Source organism: Streptopelia decaocto, assembly GCF_964273445.1.
Source record: "Streptopelia decaocto genome assembly, chromosome: 1".
Taxonomy (NCBI): Eukaryota; Metazoa; Chordata; class Aves; order Columbiformes; family Columbidae; genus Streptopelia; species Streptopelia decaocto.
Window position 1 is genome coordinate 2,405,670 of NC_138663.1, and position 18,830 is coordinate 2,424,499.

An 18,830-nucleotide genomic window follows, 5' to 3' on the forward strand; every position below is an offset into this window, starting at 1 on the left:
TGGTTGGAAGAGACCTTCAAGATTATCAAGTCCAAGGCGATCTCGGGGCTGGATCCTTGGAATGGTTGTGCTGTTTTTATGCACGTTTTTACCATGACTGACACGACGCCGTCTTCATCCTGGCAAGAGAAGCCACAGTGGTATTCGTGCAGGCAAATTAATAAATATCCCACTGCAGTCGCTGTTTTTACAGCACCCCAGGGTGCAGTTTGTACCCACACCCGTCACCGTCTCACCCAAAACCCTCCGTCTCCAGCACCGCATGGCCCTTCTCTCCTACCTTGGTGTTGTGACCAGAAATACCACTTGACCATTGCTCCTAATAAGTAATTTTTTCCTCCATCTCCCCCTGTCAAGCTGTGGGTGCTGTGGGACCCGCACAGCCAACCCCACCACCACTATTTGTGCATCTTTTCCTGACTTCTACCCTTCCCTAACCCTCCTTGTATCCCTTCCAAGCGCACAATTGCTTTTCAGGCTCATTTTGCTGTCTCAATAGCCATCAGTGACATTAACAGGGGCCACATTGGGGCTCGCCTGTGGCCTCCCAGGAGGCTCCCCCGCAGGCCTCACGCAAGCTCCATTTCACACCGAAGCGATAATTTAATTATCTAAGCTCAAAACAGCGATTAGCAGCTGTTCCTCAGCAGTGAAGCACCGTTTAAGCTGCGCCCCCCACCCCGCCACCTCATCGCTGGGCCCAGCGCCGCCATTAGCGCGGAACTACAACCCCCATGATGCCCCGCGGGCCGGCGCCGCCTGAGGGACAAGGCGGGAAGGCGGCGCGGGGGCCGCTGGGAGTTGTAGTCCCGTCGGCAGCGCTGCGGCGGTGTCGGTGAACGGGCGGCGGGCGGGGAGCGAACTACCGGCCGCCGGGAGGAAGCGGGGGCGGCAGAGCCGGGGCCGGGAGCGGGGCCGCGGCCCGGGAGAGGGATGCGGTGGCGGCCCGGGACGGTGCCTCGTTGCTGGAGGCGGTACGATGCACCCGGCCGTGGCGGTGGGGCTGGTGTTCGGCGGCTGCTGCAGCAACGTGGTGTTTCTGGAGCTGCTGGTCAGGTGCGGGGCCGGGGGGAGGGTTTTGGGGGGGGTAGAGGGAGGGATTAGGGGCAGGAATGGGGTCGGGTGAGGGTGACCGGTCACTCTCAGCGCTTGGGGTTCTCATCCAAGTGGGGCCCGGGTGTGGATGGCCGGGCCTGGCCTTGTGTCACCTCTGATGGGGTATGGGGGGGTTTTTGGAGGTTGTCCCCTCGGCTTGTGCCCAGTCTGGTCCTGTCATGGGCCGCGTTGGTAAGAACCTCGTCTAAATGCCTTTTAACCCCCCTTTTTAAATCCCTCCAGGGGTTTTAAACCCTCCGGGTTCTCAGGGACATGGTTTAGTGCTAGACTTAGGTTATGGTTGGACTCCGTGATCTAGAGGGTTTCTTCCAACCAAAATGATTCTATGATTTTAGGAGATGGATAGGATAGGATAGGATAGGATAGGATAGGATAGGATAGGATAGGATAGGATAATATAGACCCTGGCACCGGGGATCTCCTAAAATAATTTTGGTTGGAAGAGACCCTCAAGATCACGGAGTCCAACTATAACCTAAGTCTAGCACTAAATCATGTCCCTAAGAACCTCATCTAAACGCCTTTTAAACCCCTCCAGGGCTGGTGACTCCAGCACTGCCCTGGGCAGCCTGTTCCAATGCCCCACAGCCCTTTGGGGAAGAAATTGTTCCCACATCCAACCTCAACCTCCCCTGGCGCAACTTGAGGCCGTTTCCTCTGCTCCTGGCGCTTGTTCCTGGGGAGCAGAGCCCGACCCCCCTGGCTCCAAGCTCCTTTCAGGCAGTTCAGAGATCAGAAGGTCTCCCCTCAGCTCCTGTTCTCCAGCTGAACCCCCCAGGTCCCTCAGCCGCTCCCATCACACTTGTGCTCCATGCTTAAGCATCCCTGCCACCCCTGCTCTCTGATCCCAGCGCCTCATACAAATAACAGCTGAAATCCCAAGGAGAAGACGCGCAGGAGGCGGCCAGGAGTCCCTGGGGATGGCAGGCAGGGCCAAGGCAACATTGTCCATCTGGAAATGTGATCTTCGGCAGGATCACGTGGCTGCAAAGCCAACGTGATGAGGGCAAGGAGTCCTGTGTGACGCTTGGAGAGAAGGCAAATTGCCAGATTGCAGAGAGAAAAGGGCTGATATTTGGAATGTGTCCGAGCGCTGCGTCACCTTCCTCACCCTGAGAGAGGAAGGCTGGCGTGGCTTGGGAAAGGTTGGATTTGTTCTTGGGGCTGGTGAGCAAGATGTGAGGATAAAAGTGCAAAAATGGTTGAACTGGTTTTGCATCTACCCTCATAGTATGTCAGAGTGGAGCTGCATCCCTTGACCATTCAGTACCACGTTCAGTCATGCGCAGGCTTTCGAAACTAGTACTTAAATCCTGCCCTTGCTTCCTCCCCACCCATCATCATCCCAGATTGTTAAGATAAAAAGGCAGTGCAAAGGAGAGCCTGACTCTGTCAACCAGCAGTGGGGATATTTGCTTCAAATTGGGAGGCCAGGACACAGATACCTTAACACAGGGTTGCACAGTCATTTAGCAATCACTGGATAAATCAAGAAGCGGTTCCTGGAGGAAGAGACCTGTGTGGCAAGTTCTTTCCTCTCAGGGATTGCTCTGATCTCTGCTTTTCCTGCCTGGCTTGTGCTGCAGCATCAGCGAGGGAGAAGAAATGGGCCTTTTTGAGGTAAAGAAAGCTTTGGATCTGGCTTCTTGCACTTCCTTGCAAGATGCTTGCAAGACACACCAGGCTTGTGTTGCCTCCAGCCAGGCTTTAAACCAAAAGTGAGCCATTTGGCCTTGCTCAAAATAGAGGTGTCGAAACCCCAGAAGGGATTTTGAGCAGCAAATCCTAAAAGTGCAATTGCAGATATCTAAGAAAGCTGCTTTTTGCACACAAGCGTCACCTCTCATTCATTTTAGAAGTCCTCCTATTCCTGAGAGCTCAGTTTCTGTGCCCCTCTCTTGGCCTGTTCACCTTTGGTCCCTAAATTGGGGTAAAACTGGTTATTTCTTTGGATCATGGTGTTGTCTAGAGGGAAAAGAGTCCCTCTTGAAGATGAATCTTCCCATAACAAGCAAAGTCCTTGAGCAGGGTCACAGGAAAGGGAAGTGGCCAGACTGGCAGTCTAGTGAGGAATAACAAGGGTGATTGGAAGCAATTTGCTCAGGATTTATGAGGAAAGAGTAAAGGAACGAGAACTGTTTAGTCTAGAGGTGCCCGAGGACAGACAAAAGACTTTAAACATGTGCAGAATAGCTGCAGACAAGAGGAGATAAATTTTTCTGCCGGGCTCTGGAGGCAGAACAAGAAATAAGGGGCTTAAATTGCCGTGAAAGGGATGTCAAACAGGCCAAAAACCCAGGTTTGCTCCATCTCGCTGAACCGAAGTGGGTTTGTAAGAGTCAGAGCAGGGAAACTCCTTGTTGGAGGTTTTTGAAGAGCAAGTTAAACAAGCCCCTGTCTGAATAGCAGAAGGAATCGCCGTCTGAAGCCGCGTCCTTGTGAGTTACCTTCTCTGTGAGAACATTTGAAGCTCTTTGTGGTCGCTGTCGATGGGTTTCTTCCCTGTATGGTGCAAACGGGGAGGTTGTTCTTCTGCAGAGGCCGTTGATATATCCAGTCTTCTTGTCACTTCTTATAGGTTTATCGCTGTGTTAGGATTGTGAGACAAAGACATGGGCAGATACAGCCTGGGCTTTGGGGTTTTTTTTGTTTGTCTTTTTATTATCTGTTAACACATAACCCTATGTCAACACTTTACCGATAATGTGAGGTCATATGTACAGCGACTGAATGCAGGGATCTGTGAACTGGGAGGAAACAAAGCCTAGTGCATGGAAACAGCCTTGGTTTTTCTGAGCGTATACTTGCTTTGCATTCCCTGCAGAGATAAGTTTTACAGTCCTGCAGCCCAGCCTCTGCCTCCGGTTCAGTTTCGATTCCCACAAGTAACAAAAGAATCGTTTTTGTTGGAAAAAACCTTTAAGATTGAGTCTAACCATTAATCCAACACTGTCGCTACCCCATGTACTGAGAACCTCATCTCTGTGTCTGTCCAACCCTCCAGGGATGGTGACTCCAGCACTGCCCTGGGCAGCCTGTTCCAATGCCCCACAGCCCTTTGGGGAAGAAATTGTTCCCCACATCCAACCTCAACCTCCCCTGGTGCAACTTGAGGCCGTTTCCTCTGCTCCTGGTGCTTGTTCCTGGGGAGCAGAGCCCGACCCCCCTGGCTCCAAGCTCCTTTCAGGCAGTTCAGAGATCAGAAGGTCTCCCCTCGGCCTCTTAACCGCATCACACAGCAGGGATTGAAGTCTCAGGGACAGTTAAGCTCTGAAAAATGTGAGAATTGGCAGGTGGGTAGACAAGAGGGGCTCAGGGCAGTTCCTCCCAGTGGAAGACGCTGGGACAAAGTGGCCTTTCCAGGTGCTGTTTTGGTGGCAACCACATGCCAGCTCTGCCTTAACCGCAGCACTGCTGCTTCTGGGAAGTCTAGGGGAGTGACGGAGGAGATTTTGGAGGACACCAGGCCTTTGGCTCCACTATCCAGGAACAGTTTGTTTATTCCTGTTCTCTCAGCTTGCAAAACCATGTCTAGACTCAGCCTCTACCTACTTGTTGGTGAGCAAGCTGCGTGCTGTGTAGCAGGACGGGGACCAGGACTCCGTTGAGTCCTTGGTCTCGGTTTCTATCTTGCACCAGAGAAAGGAGAAGTATTTGCTGAAATTCCCCTGTCTCTTGCTGCAATGTGATTATCTGACCCGTCATGGCCTCCTCTGAGCCTGCAGCTGCCTCTGTGCCTCCCAAGAAATCCTCTCCTGCTCCCTGTAAGCTTCTTAGGAAGGAGGCAGAGGCTGCAGCAGGAACAGGTGAGCCACATGCAGGGAGTGTTTGTTTAATGTCAGGCTGTTACCTTGGGTATAATTCCTTTTCCCTCAGAATAAGCACACAAGGTTGATTTGCTCAGAGCTGGTGTTGTTCCAACTGCAAAGGTGGTGATAACTGCCCTGCTTGGGTCTCTCTGGGAGGACAAAGATGCTCAGCTAAGAGGGTCTCTTTTTTTTTGAGGTCAGACACTGTTTTCGTGGCTTTTGATACCTGGTGGAGTTTGAAAACCTTGACGCAAAGCATGTGTCACGTGAACAAACTCCCAGATTATCACATGGTATTTAATGCCATGAGCTTTTTGGGCTCCTGTGATGAGCTGTTGTAGGTTCCTTCTTGAACCTACAGCCAACCTCTTGGCATCCAGCAAAAGCAGGAGGGCAGAGGGCTAAAGCTTGCTGGAGAAATTGAAAGCATGTTTGAGCTTGTGTTCACACGTTCTGGGGATGAGGGATGAGCAGAACCATGGATGCTACACCTTGCTCTGTGGATATTAGGAAAAAATTCTTCCCGGAAAGGGTTGTCAGGCATTGGAACAGGCTGCCCAGGGAAGCGGTGGAGTCACCATCCCTGGAGGGGTTTAAAAGGCATTTAGACGAGGTTCTTAGGGACGTGGTTTAGTGCTAGAGTTGGGTTATGGTCGGACTCGATGACCCTGAGGGTCTTTTCCAACCAAAATGATTCTAAGATTCTGTGGTTCTGTGACACGAACCTGACCTTGGAACCTCATGCAGTGGAAATAAGAGCTGTTGGAAATCCTGCTGCCTTCCTCCTGGGTGGACTCATCGTTTCGCCGGCCTCTAACAGCACCTTGTCAGCAGGGAGAGATCCCTATCAGAACCACTTTCCCATGAGAAACAGGGAGATCCAGCTCCTGCGTGGTCGTGTCGGTGTTTGCCGTTGCTCATTCAGATCCTGCACCCTGGCGGGATGTTTTACAGAGCCGTGAGATGCAACCAGTTGCCTCTTTCACTGCCTGCCCCAATTTACCGCCTGCCCCATGAGGGGGTTGGCTGCTCAGTTCCTCTTCGGAAGTGTTTGAGGAAGGGACTGCTGCACATGTATCTACAATTACAGGTGAATAAATACCCGCAGGGAAGTGTTTTAACAAAAGCAACGTGAGAACTGCACAAATAAAGCGGTAAAGCCCCTCCAGGCTGATGCTCACTCTGGGATTATGAGCTGTTAGCATCTTTTCATTGGAGCCCAATGCAATGTTTGTTCTCCGTGGTGTTGTTCTTACACTTGTCTTTATTTTCCATGCCTGCAGGCAGTTTCCAGGATGTGGGAACATAGTGACATTCTCCCAGTTCCTATTTATTGCCGTGGAAGGCTTTATCTTCGAGGCCAACTTTGGGAGGAAGAAGCCAGCCATACCAATAAGGTACAGTTGATCTGAACACTTTTGCTAGGCACAAATTGACTGGCTATCTAGTATCTCAAGTAGTATTTAATAAAAAGGCTTGTTTGTCCTGTCTGAATCCCATCCATCCTGCAGCATTTGCGAAGCCTCATTGAGAACCTGTCGTGCCTGATAAAAATATGAACTCCTCGTTTAGCGAGAATTCTTAATAGGAAATTGCCAGCAGATAGTTTCCTGTCCAAGAAACAGCAGCAATGCCTGCTGGCAGAAATTGAATCTGCTTGAATCAAACCTCATCTTATGCCACAGACCTTAGGAAACAGGGGTCTGGACAAAGTCGATACTAAAAGATCTCAGCTGGGCTCTCCTCAGTTCCCTTTGCTTCTGTGATTAGCACAAGCTGAGCTAGTGCAGCTCGACCTGTGTCCTGTTCTAAGGACTTCCCTGCTACAGGCAAACTGGATTGATCTCCTTGTTAGTCCTTGTCACAGACCCAAGAACTACATGGGCTCCTGCTCAGCTCCAGACATTTCCTTGCAACCTGTATTCTATTCCAAGGTGTCCCCCAGCATCGCGGGGAGGTACACGCGCAGCTATCCGCTGTTTTTTGTGTGTTTCAGGTACTATTTCATCATGGTGGCCATGTTCTTCACTGTCAGTGTGGTGAATAACTATGCCCTGAACTTAAATATCGCCATGCCACTGCACATGATCTTCAGATCGGTGAGTTCCATCAGACCATCCTTTTCCATGACGTCTCTTTTCATCATCTCCGCGAGCACCATCCCTGCTGCGTGTATTCTGCCACCCTGAGGGCACCAAAACCCTGTGCAAATACTAAGCTTCAGTTCTCACTTTCACATTGTTGACCATTAAATGTCAACTTAATGTCCCTGAACAGATGAGGAAACGGAGGCTCAAACAGGCTTCGTATTTCCAAAGGCCCGGGGGAAGTAACGATGATAAAATGAAGCCCAGGCTCTGTTTGTCAGCCCTGGATGGTCAGAATTGCTGGCCAGACAGAGATAACAAAATCTGCTGGGCAGATCTGTTCTCCCACAACACATCAATGGGTTGAGATACCTGAAGTCAGGAGAGGTTAAAAGGAAGAAAACCAGATCACTCCAGGAGCTGTGAGGGATGGTTCTTGTGCTGCAGCCGGTTCATGGAGCCGTACTCCTGTTCCCAATTAAAACCACAGAGATTTGGCCACGTTCTGGGCTGCAGTGCACACTGGGTGTCACCACTGGGCCAAAAAAGGGGGAGACCCACTAGCCAGAAGATCCTAGTAGCCTGTTTGCCCCAGCATCCTTGTTCCCAATCCACCTGGCTCAACTTCTCCGCTTCTAGTGATGCTCTCCCCACCCTCTCAGTCTCCCTGACACTGTTCTGGCATTTCCATTGGTGTTTTGGCATTAGTTGTATTGAGGTTTTGGTGTTTCTCTGGAGCAGGAAAGCCAGTCTGGAGAATTTTGTCATGCTGACCTTCTGTTTTGTTTTTCTCCCCCTCTCTTTTCTTGTGCAGGGCTCTCTCATAGCAAGCATGGCTCTAGGTGTCATCATTTTGAAGAAAAGGTAAATCACAAGCCTCTTTTTTTATATAATCAGAGAATGCTTTGCCATTGACTTAATCCTGACTGGTGTTTACTGTTCCTGTTTAACCTTCTTGTTTCACTGATGGGGAAAATGAGGCACAGAGGTGTGTCTGGACTGGAGTTAGGAATAGTTCCCTCTTCTGCATTTCCACCACTTCTCACTCCCTCGTTTAAGGCAAACATGGGCTGAAAAGAGCTTTTACATGCAGCTGCAGCCCTCTGTGTGAGCTCTTTTATTTCCTTTTACTTGTGTGAGGCCGGTACCACTCCTGATGGATGGGTGTACTGGGTCTGGCTGGGATGGAGTTAACTTTCTTCATAGCAGCCCATACGGTGTCATGTTTTGCATTTGTGGCTAAAACAGTGTTAACAACATGCTGATGTTTTGGCTGTTGCTGAAAAATGCTTACACGGTGTCAAGGCTTTATCTTTTTTCCACTCTGTCTGTGAGTAGACTGGGGGTGGACAAGAAACTGGGAAGGGATGTAGCCAGGACAGCTGCCCCAAAATGGCCAAAGGGATATTGTGTGTCATACAATGTTATCCTCAGAGGAGGGTGACAAAGCTGGTGAGGGGCTGGAGCACAAGTGTGATGGAGCGGCTGAGGGACCTGGGGGGTTCAGCTGGAGAACAGGAGCTGAGGGGAGACCTTCTGAGCTCTGAACTGCCTGAAAGGAGCTTGGAGCATGGAGGGTGTTGATCACTTCTCCCAAGTAGTAAGTGATAGGACAAGAGGAAGTGGCCTCAAGTTGCGACAGAGAAGGTTCAGATTGGATATTAGGAAACATTTATTCACGGGAAGGGTTGTGAAGCACTGGAACAGGCTGCCCAGGGCAGTGGTGGAGTCGCCATCCCTGGAGGGGTTTAAAAGACATATAAATGAGGCTCTTAGGGATATGGTTAGTGCTAGAGTTAGGGTATGGATGGACTTGATGATCTTAAGGTTCTCTTCCAACCGAAATGATTCTGTGTTTCTATGTGCTGCAATAGAAACTGTGGTACAGGAAGAAGAAGGTTGGGGGGAGTTGGCTTCCAAGATGGCCATAGAATAGTTTGGGTTGAAGGGACCTTCCAAGCTCACCCAGTCCCACCCCTGCCATGAGCAGGGACATCTTCACCCAGATCAGGTTGCCCAGAGACCCGTCCAGCCTGGCCTGGGATGTCTCCAGAGATGGGCCATGCTTATGGGAATTGATAAATGATTGCTTTTGCATTGTTTTTGTTGTTTTCCACCCCTGCTCCTCGCCTATTAAACTCTTCAGCTCAACCCATGAGTTTTCTCCCTCTCTCCCCCATCCCATGAGGCTGGGGAATGAATGAGCAACGTGTTGGTGCTTGGCTGCTGGCTGGGCTCAGCCCACCCCAGTGGCCAAAGACATCGGGACAGGAGGGTCCCCAGTTGCTTGGCGTCAATCTGGCTGCTGTACCAGTGTGGGCACGTCCCCTGCCACTCCATTGCTATGCAGAGAGATCTGTGCTGGTTTTGATCTGAGAGGGATTATTTGCCACAGGCAAGGAGATCTTGGTCTAAATGATTTTTTTGTTGCAGTTGGAGTAAGTTGGCCTTCCCTCCCAGCAATGTAACAGAATCACAGACTGGTTGAGGTTGGAAGGGACCTCTGGAGATCACCCAGTCCAACCCACCTGCTAACGCAGGGTCACCAGAGCAGATCACACGGGAAGGTGTCCAGGCGGGTTTGAATGTCTCAGAGAAGGAGACTCCACAACCTCTCTGGGCAGCCTGGGCCAGGCTCTGGCACCTCAAAGGAAAGAAGTTTCTCCTCATATTCAGATGGATCAGTCTGTGCCCGTTGCCCCTCATCCTGTCGTTGGGCACCACTGAACAGAGTCTGGTCCATCCTCTTGACACCCACCCTGGAGATATTTATAACCATTGATGAGATCCCCTCTCAGCTTCTTTTCTCCAGCTCAACAGCCCCAGCTCTCTCAGTCTCTCCTCATCACAAAGATGCTCCAGACCCCTCAGCATCTTTGTGTCCCACCGCTGGACTCCCTTCAGTAATTCCTTGTCCTTCTTAAACTGGGGAGCCCAGAACTGGACACCGAACTCCAGATGTGGCCTCCCCAGGGCAGAGCAGAGGGGGAGGAACACCCTCCCTGACCTGCTGGTCACACTTTTCCTAACACACCCCAGAGACCATTGACCTTCTTGACCACAAGTGCACGTTGTTGACTCATGGTCAATCTGTTGTTGACCAGAACTCCCAAGTCCTTCTCTGCAGAGCTGCTTTTCAGCAGGTCCACCCCAACCTGTACTGGTGTCCAGTGTTAGGTAGTGGCTACGTGTCCAGTATCCCAAGTTCATGCTGGTGTAACAGAGCAAAATGCAATGCAATAGAGAGGCAGACGAACAACACAAGGCTGGGCTGGGCCACTGACATCTCTCTTCTCTCCCCTGCAGGTACAGCGTATCTAAATACACGTCCATCGCCCTGGTGTCCCTGGGGATCTTCACCTGCACTTTCATGTCTGCAAAGCAAGTGGTAAGGATTGGAAAGGGCCTGAGGTCGGAGCTCTGAACCTTTTTGACGGGAGGAGGTGCTGTCAGCACCTTCATCAGTAATTCCCTTTGCTTGACTTATTAATAAAGAAACAAGATGTCTCCTGGCTCTAGATCTGCTCCCCAAGAGCTCTTGTTCTTGCTCCCATTCTCCTGTGGCTTGGAGGGAAGGGATGCACACAAATGCACATGGTTTAACTTATTTATCCTGTGTTGTTCAGGTTGCTTTTTGCTGAGCATATCCCATTATTTTTTTGCCATGTGTTGCAGTTAGGAGCAGGTGAATCTTCAACAAAACTCAGCCATCTTAAATCTTCCCTCTTTTTACCCCAGAAGAACTTGTCAGCTTTCAGGCTAGACTTTTCTAGATCTGTTGTCATCCAACGTGACTTTCTGTGACCCTTGAAATAAAGTGCATTTATTTGGAGAACAGGAGGGAGTGAAGAAAATCCAAGTGTAACACCAGTTTGGGCTTTTCCTGGGTCAGCACCCACAGCCTGATCTTGTCAACTGAAGACAGTAAAATAACCTAAAATGGTATCAAGTGAAAATTGGTTGCACTTAATCCAGCTCTGAGAGATTGGAAATGAAACGGCTGTCAAACCTCCAAGTCCCCCATCATTTAATCGTTGTTTATACTCTCAGGGTGTTTGAAGAAGGTCTGTGCTATGCAGCCTTGCTCTGGATTAATTCAGATAAACTCTTTGATATGGTACACAGAGTTGTGTCAAAGACAAATAAACTAATTTGCTCTAAACCAGAGCAAAAGGGAGTTGAACCAGGTCAGGCTACCTCGAGTTTTACCCTCAGCTAACAGCATCTACGGGCCTGTTTTCCTCCCATGTCTTGACTGCAAACCAGAGCCCAGGTTTTAGTACCTGACTGGGGCTTGACCACAGCGCTTGTCCTTTCCTGCACACCCACCTCCGAGATGGGGATGGAGGAGTCTGCCAGTGGGAGCTTTCTAATTATTTTAATTAAAGTAATAATTAACTGCTTATTTTTGTAGTTGAAGAGTTTGGTCTCTGGCCAAGCCAGGGCATTTCTTTCAGAAAAATTCCTTTCTTGATCAGACGCTTGTAATCTTTGCTGGAATCTGGTGCGTTCCCTGAAGCAGAGCGAAAAGCAAAGCGTGGCCGTAGTTGCTACCACCTCTTTTCAGCCAAAGAAACAACTGTTTGAGGCAGAGGCAGGTTGGAATGAGCCGCAGGGACACGGTAGCTCGTGGTGACTGTGTCGTGTCTCCCTCCACCAGGCATCTGACTCCAGCTTAAACGAAGAGGACGGACTCCAGGTTTTCTTGTGGTGGCTGCTGGGTGAGTGTCACATCTCCAGCCGGCCTTGCTGGGACACTGGCAAGACTTCTGCTCCCTCGTGGCCTTGACCGTGCGGGTTGTGCGAAGCAGAGTGCGGTGGGAGCCCCTGTCCTGAGGTTTAATTAACATCTGATGGATGTTGATTTGCAAAGAACGAGGGGTTTGTGGCACTTGTTAGCAGCGTTGTGTGAGGAAATGCTCTTATTTTGGGCAACAAGTTAAATACGGCACCTGAGGGGTGTCTGCAAGGCAGTGGCATAGTGACAGACTGAGATTCCTGGTATCCTCTTGGGGCTGCATCTCTTTTTAGGGGGTATTCTTTTCAGAAATCTCTTGGCATCTCAGCCTTCCTAATAAGATACCTGTGTCCCCAAGACCATGATCAGTTTTCTTATCAAGTCTGGATGTTTTGGCTTATTTTTTTAATTTTTTTTTCACTAAAAACCAAATTGTGGGAGTCTCCAAGCTGCTTGACTCGAGCTATGCCACGCTTGGGCAGTGTTGCAAGGCTGCACTTCTGTTCCAGGTATTGCCGCACTCACCTTCGCCCTCCTCATGTCTGCCAGGATGGGGATTTTCCAGGAGACGCTGTACAAGCAGTTTGGGAAGCACTCCAAAGAGGCCCTTTTTTACAATGTAAGTCGCCGTGTCTTTTCTGTTGCTTTTACCGGCCAGATAGAACCTCTAGTTAACATGGTGTCTTTACTTTTCTCTCCAGCACGCGTTACCGCTCCCCGGTTTTCTCCTTCTTGCCCCAAACATCTACCACCACGCAGTCCTCTTCAGCCAGTCCGGTAAGTGTTGCATAGATGGATCCTTGTTCTCATCCTTTTTGTGCTCTGGAAAACAGAATTGTAGAATCATTTTGGTTGGAAGAGACCCTCAACGTCGAGTTCAACTGTTAACCCACCCCTGGCACTGCCCCATGTCCCTGAGAACCTCATGTCTCTCTGTCCAACCCTCCAGGGATGGTGACTCCAGCACTGCCCTGGGCAGCCTGTTCCAATGCCCCACAGCCCTTTGGGGAAGAAATTGTTCCCCACATCCAACCTCAGCCTCCCCTGGCGCAACTTGAGGCCGTTTCCTCTGCTCCTGGCGCTTGTTCCTGGGGAGCAGAGCCCGACCCCCCTGGCTCCAAGCTCCTTTCAGGCAGTTCAGAGATCAGAAGGTCTCCCCTCAGCTCCTGTTCTCCAGCTGAACCCCCCAGGTCCCTCAGCCGCTCCCATCACACTTGTGCTCCAGCCCCTCACCAGCTCCGTTCCCTTCTCTCCACTCGCTCCAGCACCTCAAGGCCTTTCTTGGTGTGAGGGGCCCAGAACTGCCCCCAGGATTCGTGGTTTGGCCTCCCCAGGTCCCAGCACGGTGCAGTAGGAAGCTTTCAGTCCAGCAGTTGTGCACATCAGACTGTCATCTGGGGATATTCAAGCCCTTTGAATTACCAGGTTTGGTAGAAAGCCAAAAGCCAAAAAAAACGCCTCACACTATCTGGAGGACACGGTGACCGGCGGCAGCCTGGCTGTGGGCAGCTGAGCGTTCAGCTGGTGCCACAGCAGCTTGCAAAGCCACGAGTTACCGTTTGGATGGCTGTAATTAAAGCCCAAGCTTCTCACTAATGCACACGCTTACACCTGTTGGGCCCAGCCAGCTTGCGTATCCATCCATCTCGAGCTATACATCTTCTTTATTGAATAGTAAAACTCACCAGGCTTCTCAGTGCCAGCAGCCTTCCTATATCCTCTGTCTTGCAAAACTGAAAGGACCTTTGCTGAACAGATTTGCTGGTTCTCTAATCCCCTCTGGATAGGGTGTTCTTTCCATGTGTAGATCATTTTAACCTGTTCATTACTATAATTACAAAATATTTCTAGCCTGCTGCACCGTGTCTCGAGGAAAGCAGGAGGTGACCCCTGTGGTAGTTCAAAAATGGGAGTAACAGGACCAAGTACTCAACCAAAGGTATAAACAAGGACCCGTTGGCTTTTGTTTTGCTGTTGCTACGTAGGCTTTGCCGTGCTTGCACTGGCAACTCCTCCAACACGCACAGGTGATTCATCCAGTTTTAACAGGACGGCCCTGACACAAGAAAACAAGACACAGCTTTTCTTTTAATGTATTTTTCCTTAGCCGCCTTCTTCTTCCGTCTTCCTTTCTTCCCTATGCAAGTCCAAGCAGAAACATCTGCACAACTCTCTTGTAGTTGTAATTCACCACAGTAAGAACAAAACAACCCTCCATTTGGGGCAAAATCCTGAAGCTGCAGCGTGTCGCGGAGGATGGTCAGTCCTGCACAGGAGAGACACGCTTCTCCTTGACTTTGCTCCATCTTCTCCCCGCAGAGCCGTTCCAGGTCCCAGTGATCGGGCTGACGCTGCCAATCATGTGGTTCTACCTCCTCATGAACGTTGTCACTCAGTATCCTTCCAAATCTTAGCGTGAGACGCGCCGCGGAGATGGGAATGGGGTGGGGGTAGCAAATTCTGCGAGTCTTCCCCGTGTTTAGGAGTTAAGTTTAGTGTAACTTTTGGAAAATAGGGAGTGAAATTTAACCCGGGTCTGGCAAATTTTTCCAGGGTGGCTGAACCACCTCGTCACCACCTCTTGGAAAACACAGAGTGGAGTTGATCCTGGGGCTTTTGTTATTTCCAATCTGCCACCACCTCCCCGGGGACAGGCTGAGAGGTACAAATTTTACAGTTTTACTAGGCAGCTCTAGGTAGAAGGGACAGATCAGAAGTTATTTCTAATATATCAGTGTGTGGATTCTTCCAGGCAGTGAGGACACCTCTGAAAGTCTCATGAAGCCAAGATGCCCTCAAAAAAGGGACCCTTCAGTCCAAGGCCCTCTTACCGTTCTCCTCTCAATGTTGAGAGAGGCCTGAGCCCTATTGCTGCTCGTGCTCCTCAGTGAAACCCTTTGTTTAATCTGCTTTGCCCATGTTCCTCAAATGGGGCTTCTGCTGGGTATAAATGCAGAAATCTGATTTTAGCTTCCCTTGGCTCCATGGCAGGAGCTGTAAACCCAGCGCACCATTAACCTTATGACAATACATCAGCCCCAGCTGCTCTGATGGGGGAGTTTTGCTGTCCCAGAGCGGGGTCAGGGGGAGTCTGGGAAATTTGGGGTGTCCCTGGGGTGTGCAGTGAGGCTGTTCACAGCTGTAGAAAAGCTGATGTGAGGAGAAGGGAATTTTATTCCCTCTGTGAACAAGGTGGGGCTGTGCATAGCCCAGGCTTTTGCATTCCCAAAGTGTCACAGAATCACAGAATTGATTAGGTTGGAAGACCTTTAAGATCATCGAGTCCAACCGTTAACCCACCCCTGTCCCTGCCCCATGTCCCTGAGAACCTCATGTCCGTCTGTCCAACCCTCCAGGGATGGTGACTCCAGCACTGCCCTGGGCAGCCTATTCCAATGCCCCACAGCCCTTTGGGGAAGAAATTGGTCCCCAGATTCAACCTCAACCTCCCCTGGCGCAACTTGAGGCCGTTTCCTCTGCTCCTGGCGCTTGTTCCTGGGGAGCAGAGCCCGACCCCCCTGGCTCCAAGCTCCTTTCAGGCAGTTCAGAGATCAGAAGGTCTCCCCTCAGCTCCTGTTCTCCAGCTGAACCCCCCAGGTCCCTCAGCCGCTCCCATCCCACTTGTGCTCCAGCCCCTCACCAGCTCCGTTCCCTTCTCTCCACTCGCTCCAGCACCTCAAGGCCTTTCTTGGCGTGAGGGGCCCCAAACTGCCCCCAGGATTGGCGGTTTGGCCTCCCCAGGTCCCAGCACAGGGACGGTCACTGCCCTGGGCCTGCTGGCCACACCAGTGCTGGTCCCAGCCAGGATGCTGGTGGCCTCTTGGCCACCTCCCTCATCAGCCTCAGTGTCCCCCTTACCTCTGCCCACCCAGATACGTCTGCATCCGAGGCGTCTTCATCCTCACCACGGAGTGCACGTCCCTCACCGTCACGCTGGTGGTGACGCTGCGCAAGTTCGTCAGCCTCATCTTCTCCATCCTCTACTTCCGCAACCCGTTCACGGGCTGGCACTGGCTGGGCACCGCCTTCGTTTTCGTGGGGACCCTCATGTACACGGAGGTGTGGAACAGCCTCGGGCCCTTCCTGGCCCGCTGGAGGAAGAGGCCGAAGGAGGAATAACAGCCGGGGACACTCTGCAGGGACCTTTTTATTGTTTTATAGAGCAGAGCAGCAGGAATCCCCCAGAGAGGGGTTGTTTTTATAACATGGGGGAGGTGTTGGCTGTGCCAAACTCCTGGGGAAACGTGGACCCTCCTCTGGGAACCTGCCCAAAATGGATCATGGAGAGACGATACTGTTACTTTTTTGCAAGGCTGCATTTTTTTTATGCAACCCCTTTTGCTTCCAGCCTCTCCCCCTGTTGTTTTTGGGTTTTTTTTTGTTTGAATAGTCCTTTTTAAGTAATGTAAAAGCTGACCCAGTGCTGTTAGGAGCCCAACCTAGTTGTGGTGCTGTTGTCCACTCCTCCTGGCTTTGACAAGCTGGATCCTGAGCCTGTTTGGTGCCGTCCTTTTGTGTCCTGGTGACCGTAGCAGATGACTGAGCCCCCAGGAGCTGCTGTTTGTGCAGCAGATTTTTAGCCACCCTGGAAATGTCAGGCCTGGCTCTTAACCCGAGTCCTTGTTGTGCGATACCTTTTCTGGGAGGACATTGGACTTGCCTGTAGCTCCCACCTTCTCTAGACGTTCCAGTCTGCCCAGTAGATCCTCCACTGGGAAACGGTGCAGGGGGCTGATTCCAAAGCCACCGTGTCCCAACCGTGAGTAGCAGGGCCTAGTTGGGAGCCTGAGGAAACCAAAAAGGGATGACACTAAGGGGACAGCAAGCGTCGCTGTGTCACCGTTGCAGCTTTCTCAGGGAGACGGTGACGTGCTGCTGAGGCTTCGCTGAGTGCTCAGATGTTGCCCTGATGCTTCAGGGTGTTGCGGGTTCCTCCTGCTGTGGTTATGTCCTCAGGGCAGGTCACTTTTTGGTTGTTTCCTGCTCTTTCCCTCATTACACGTGTGTTCCGTGGGCTTTGTTACCAGCAGTCAGCTGTAATGATTTGTGCTGAGCCCCCAGGGTGCCTGTAGCGCCCCCACATCCAGCCCAACCTCAGGGTTCAAGTGATGCCAAGAAACTTAAGAAAGGCCAGTAAAGCTGAGCTTATTTGTGCTGCTGGGGGGAGTGAGATGGTTTTATGTCCCTTCACACAGTTCTTCCCTTCTCTTCTCCCACCTCTTGGGCATCAGCTTCGCTCGCGGCTTTTCTGTGTGTTATAGCAGCATCCACCTGGCGCAGGACCGTTGTCCCTTAGTGTCACCCCTCAGCTGGGACAGGAGTGGCCTTCAGGAGCTTTGGGTGTCTGTCCCCATTGCGCAGGTGACATGAGGAGCAGCCACATCTCTTCTAGGAGCTGAAGATGTTGGGCTGAGTGAGGGTTATAATAACACTTGGAGCAGCAGCACCAGTTTTCCCAGAGCACTTTATTCTCATCGCCGTGACACTGTCCCTGCTCAGCCGTGACAATTAACACATCCAGCAACGTCAACCTGGTTCCCATCCAGCTGGGCCAAGTAAGGACTATATTCCGTTATTCCTCTGCACGGCATCCCGACAGTTTCCAGCCTCGGTGTTTACGACCCCTCCTGTGTTTAAACTTGCGCTTGTGGTGGGTTAAACCCAACCGGCCACGACGCACCTTCTGTGCCCCGCATCAAGAAGGGGGATAGGAAGAGCAAAAGCGAGAAAAAATATGAGTAAAGATGGTTTAATAAGCAATAGAAAGAAGACAACCTACAAGTGATGCAAAGGCAACCATGCGCCACCTCCCACCGTCAGACCTACGCCCAGCCAGTCCCACCTTCCCCACAGAAACCCTTAGTCTCTGTTTTTATTGCTGGTTTTTATCTGCATCAGTTGTCCTGGCTGTGCCCCCTCCCAGCTTCTTGCCCACCCATGGGGGGCAGCGTGGGGAAAAAAGGGAAAGGCCTTGATGCTGTGCAAGCGCTGCAAGGTTTGTGTTGTGTCAGCACCGTTTTAGCCTCAGATCCAAAACCCGGCACCGTACGGGCCACCGCGGAAGAATCTCCATCCCAACCAGTGTCGATATGATGCTGACGGGGCCTCGCTCCTTCCTGAGCTACTGATGGGTGTTTTTCTCTCCTGGTTTTGATTTCCCGAGCCTGAAGAGCCTCTTGTATTTTGGGATGTTTTGTAGATGGGGAGATGTTTTCTCAACAGCTGCCCCAGGTCAGGTCTCACTTCCAGCTCCAGAAGGACCCAGAGAGAGGCAAAAACCTTCATCCTTCATCTTCAACGCTACTTACATGGAGCTCCAGCTGAGATAGGAAGGTGTGGGAAGGCAGCGCCGAAGCATCAGGGACACTGGGTAAATCTTGGGGTTCTTCAAAGCTTAAAACACATGGGGCTGGAACAGAGGAGCTGTAACCCGTGGTCCCCTGTGGTGGTGGTTGCTGTCACCTGGGCTGAGGATCTAAGCAAAGCAAGAGCTGAGCTGGTGCCTGAGCGAGCGGGACGTTCTGCACATAAACTACTCACCAGGCCACACTTTTAATGGAGGAAATCGCACGTTGCAATTTCTGTGTGACGCCGGTAGGTTTGGGGATGGTTGGGTTGCTCTGTTTTTTTTGAACCGTGCGCTGTACTCAGTCTTCACTCAAACCAGATGTCAACGCTGGGTTATTATTTGTTGTCCTTGGTGATTTTTTTTAACTTTGCGGTGTGATCTGTGTGGTTTTGAGTATTTATAATTGTCACAGTGTCACCGAAGTGGCAGCGATTCCTCCCCTGCTGTAGGAGAGCGGGTGACTTTGCCTGGTCATTGATGGAGGACGTTTTGCCAAAACCAGTATTTGTATCCAGGCTACTGATTTGTTTGGTTTTAATGTTTGCTGTAGAGATTATATTAATAGCACTTATTTTTATTTAGCAGAGGCTGGAAAAGTGGGTGAGCCAAAGTACTTTTTGATCAGCGTTCTCGATTTGCGGAACTTCTGGGTTAGTCAGCTCGGTTTAGGGTGGTATTTTTGTTTTGGTTTGGTTTTTTAAGCAAAATAAATATGTATCCTCTTCAAAACA

The 18,830-nt window shown here is 50.9% G+C and overlaps 1 protein-coding gene across 1 annotated transcript; it reads left to right on the forward strand.

Moving 5' to 3' along the window:
- Positions 1-859: 859 nt before the first annotated feature.
- On the forward strand, positions 860-18,830 carry SLC35B4 (solute carrier family 35 member B4). Its single transcript, XM_082075227.1, has 10 exons — positions 860-1,056; positions 6,209-6,322; positions 6,922-7,024; positions 7,827-7,876; positions 10,319-10,400; positions 11,673-11,733; positions 12,260-12,369; positions 12,452-12,527; positions 14,070-14,145; positions 15,623-18,830. The coding sequence occupies exons 1-10, from the start codon at positions 980-982 to the stop codon at positions 15,867-15,869; spliced, it is 996 nt and encodes a 331-aa protein (XP_081931353.1). The 5' UTR covers positions 860-979; the 3' UTR covers positions 15,870-18,830.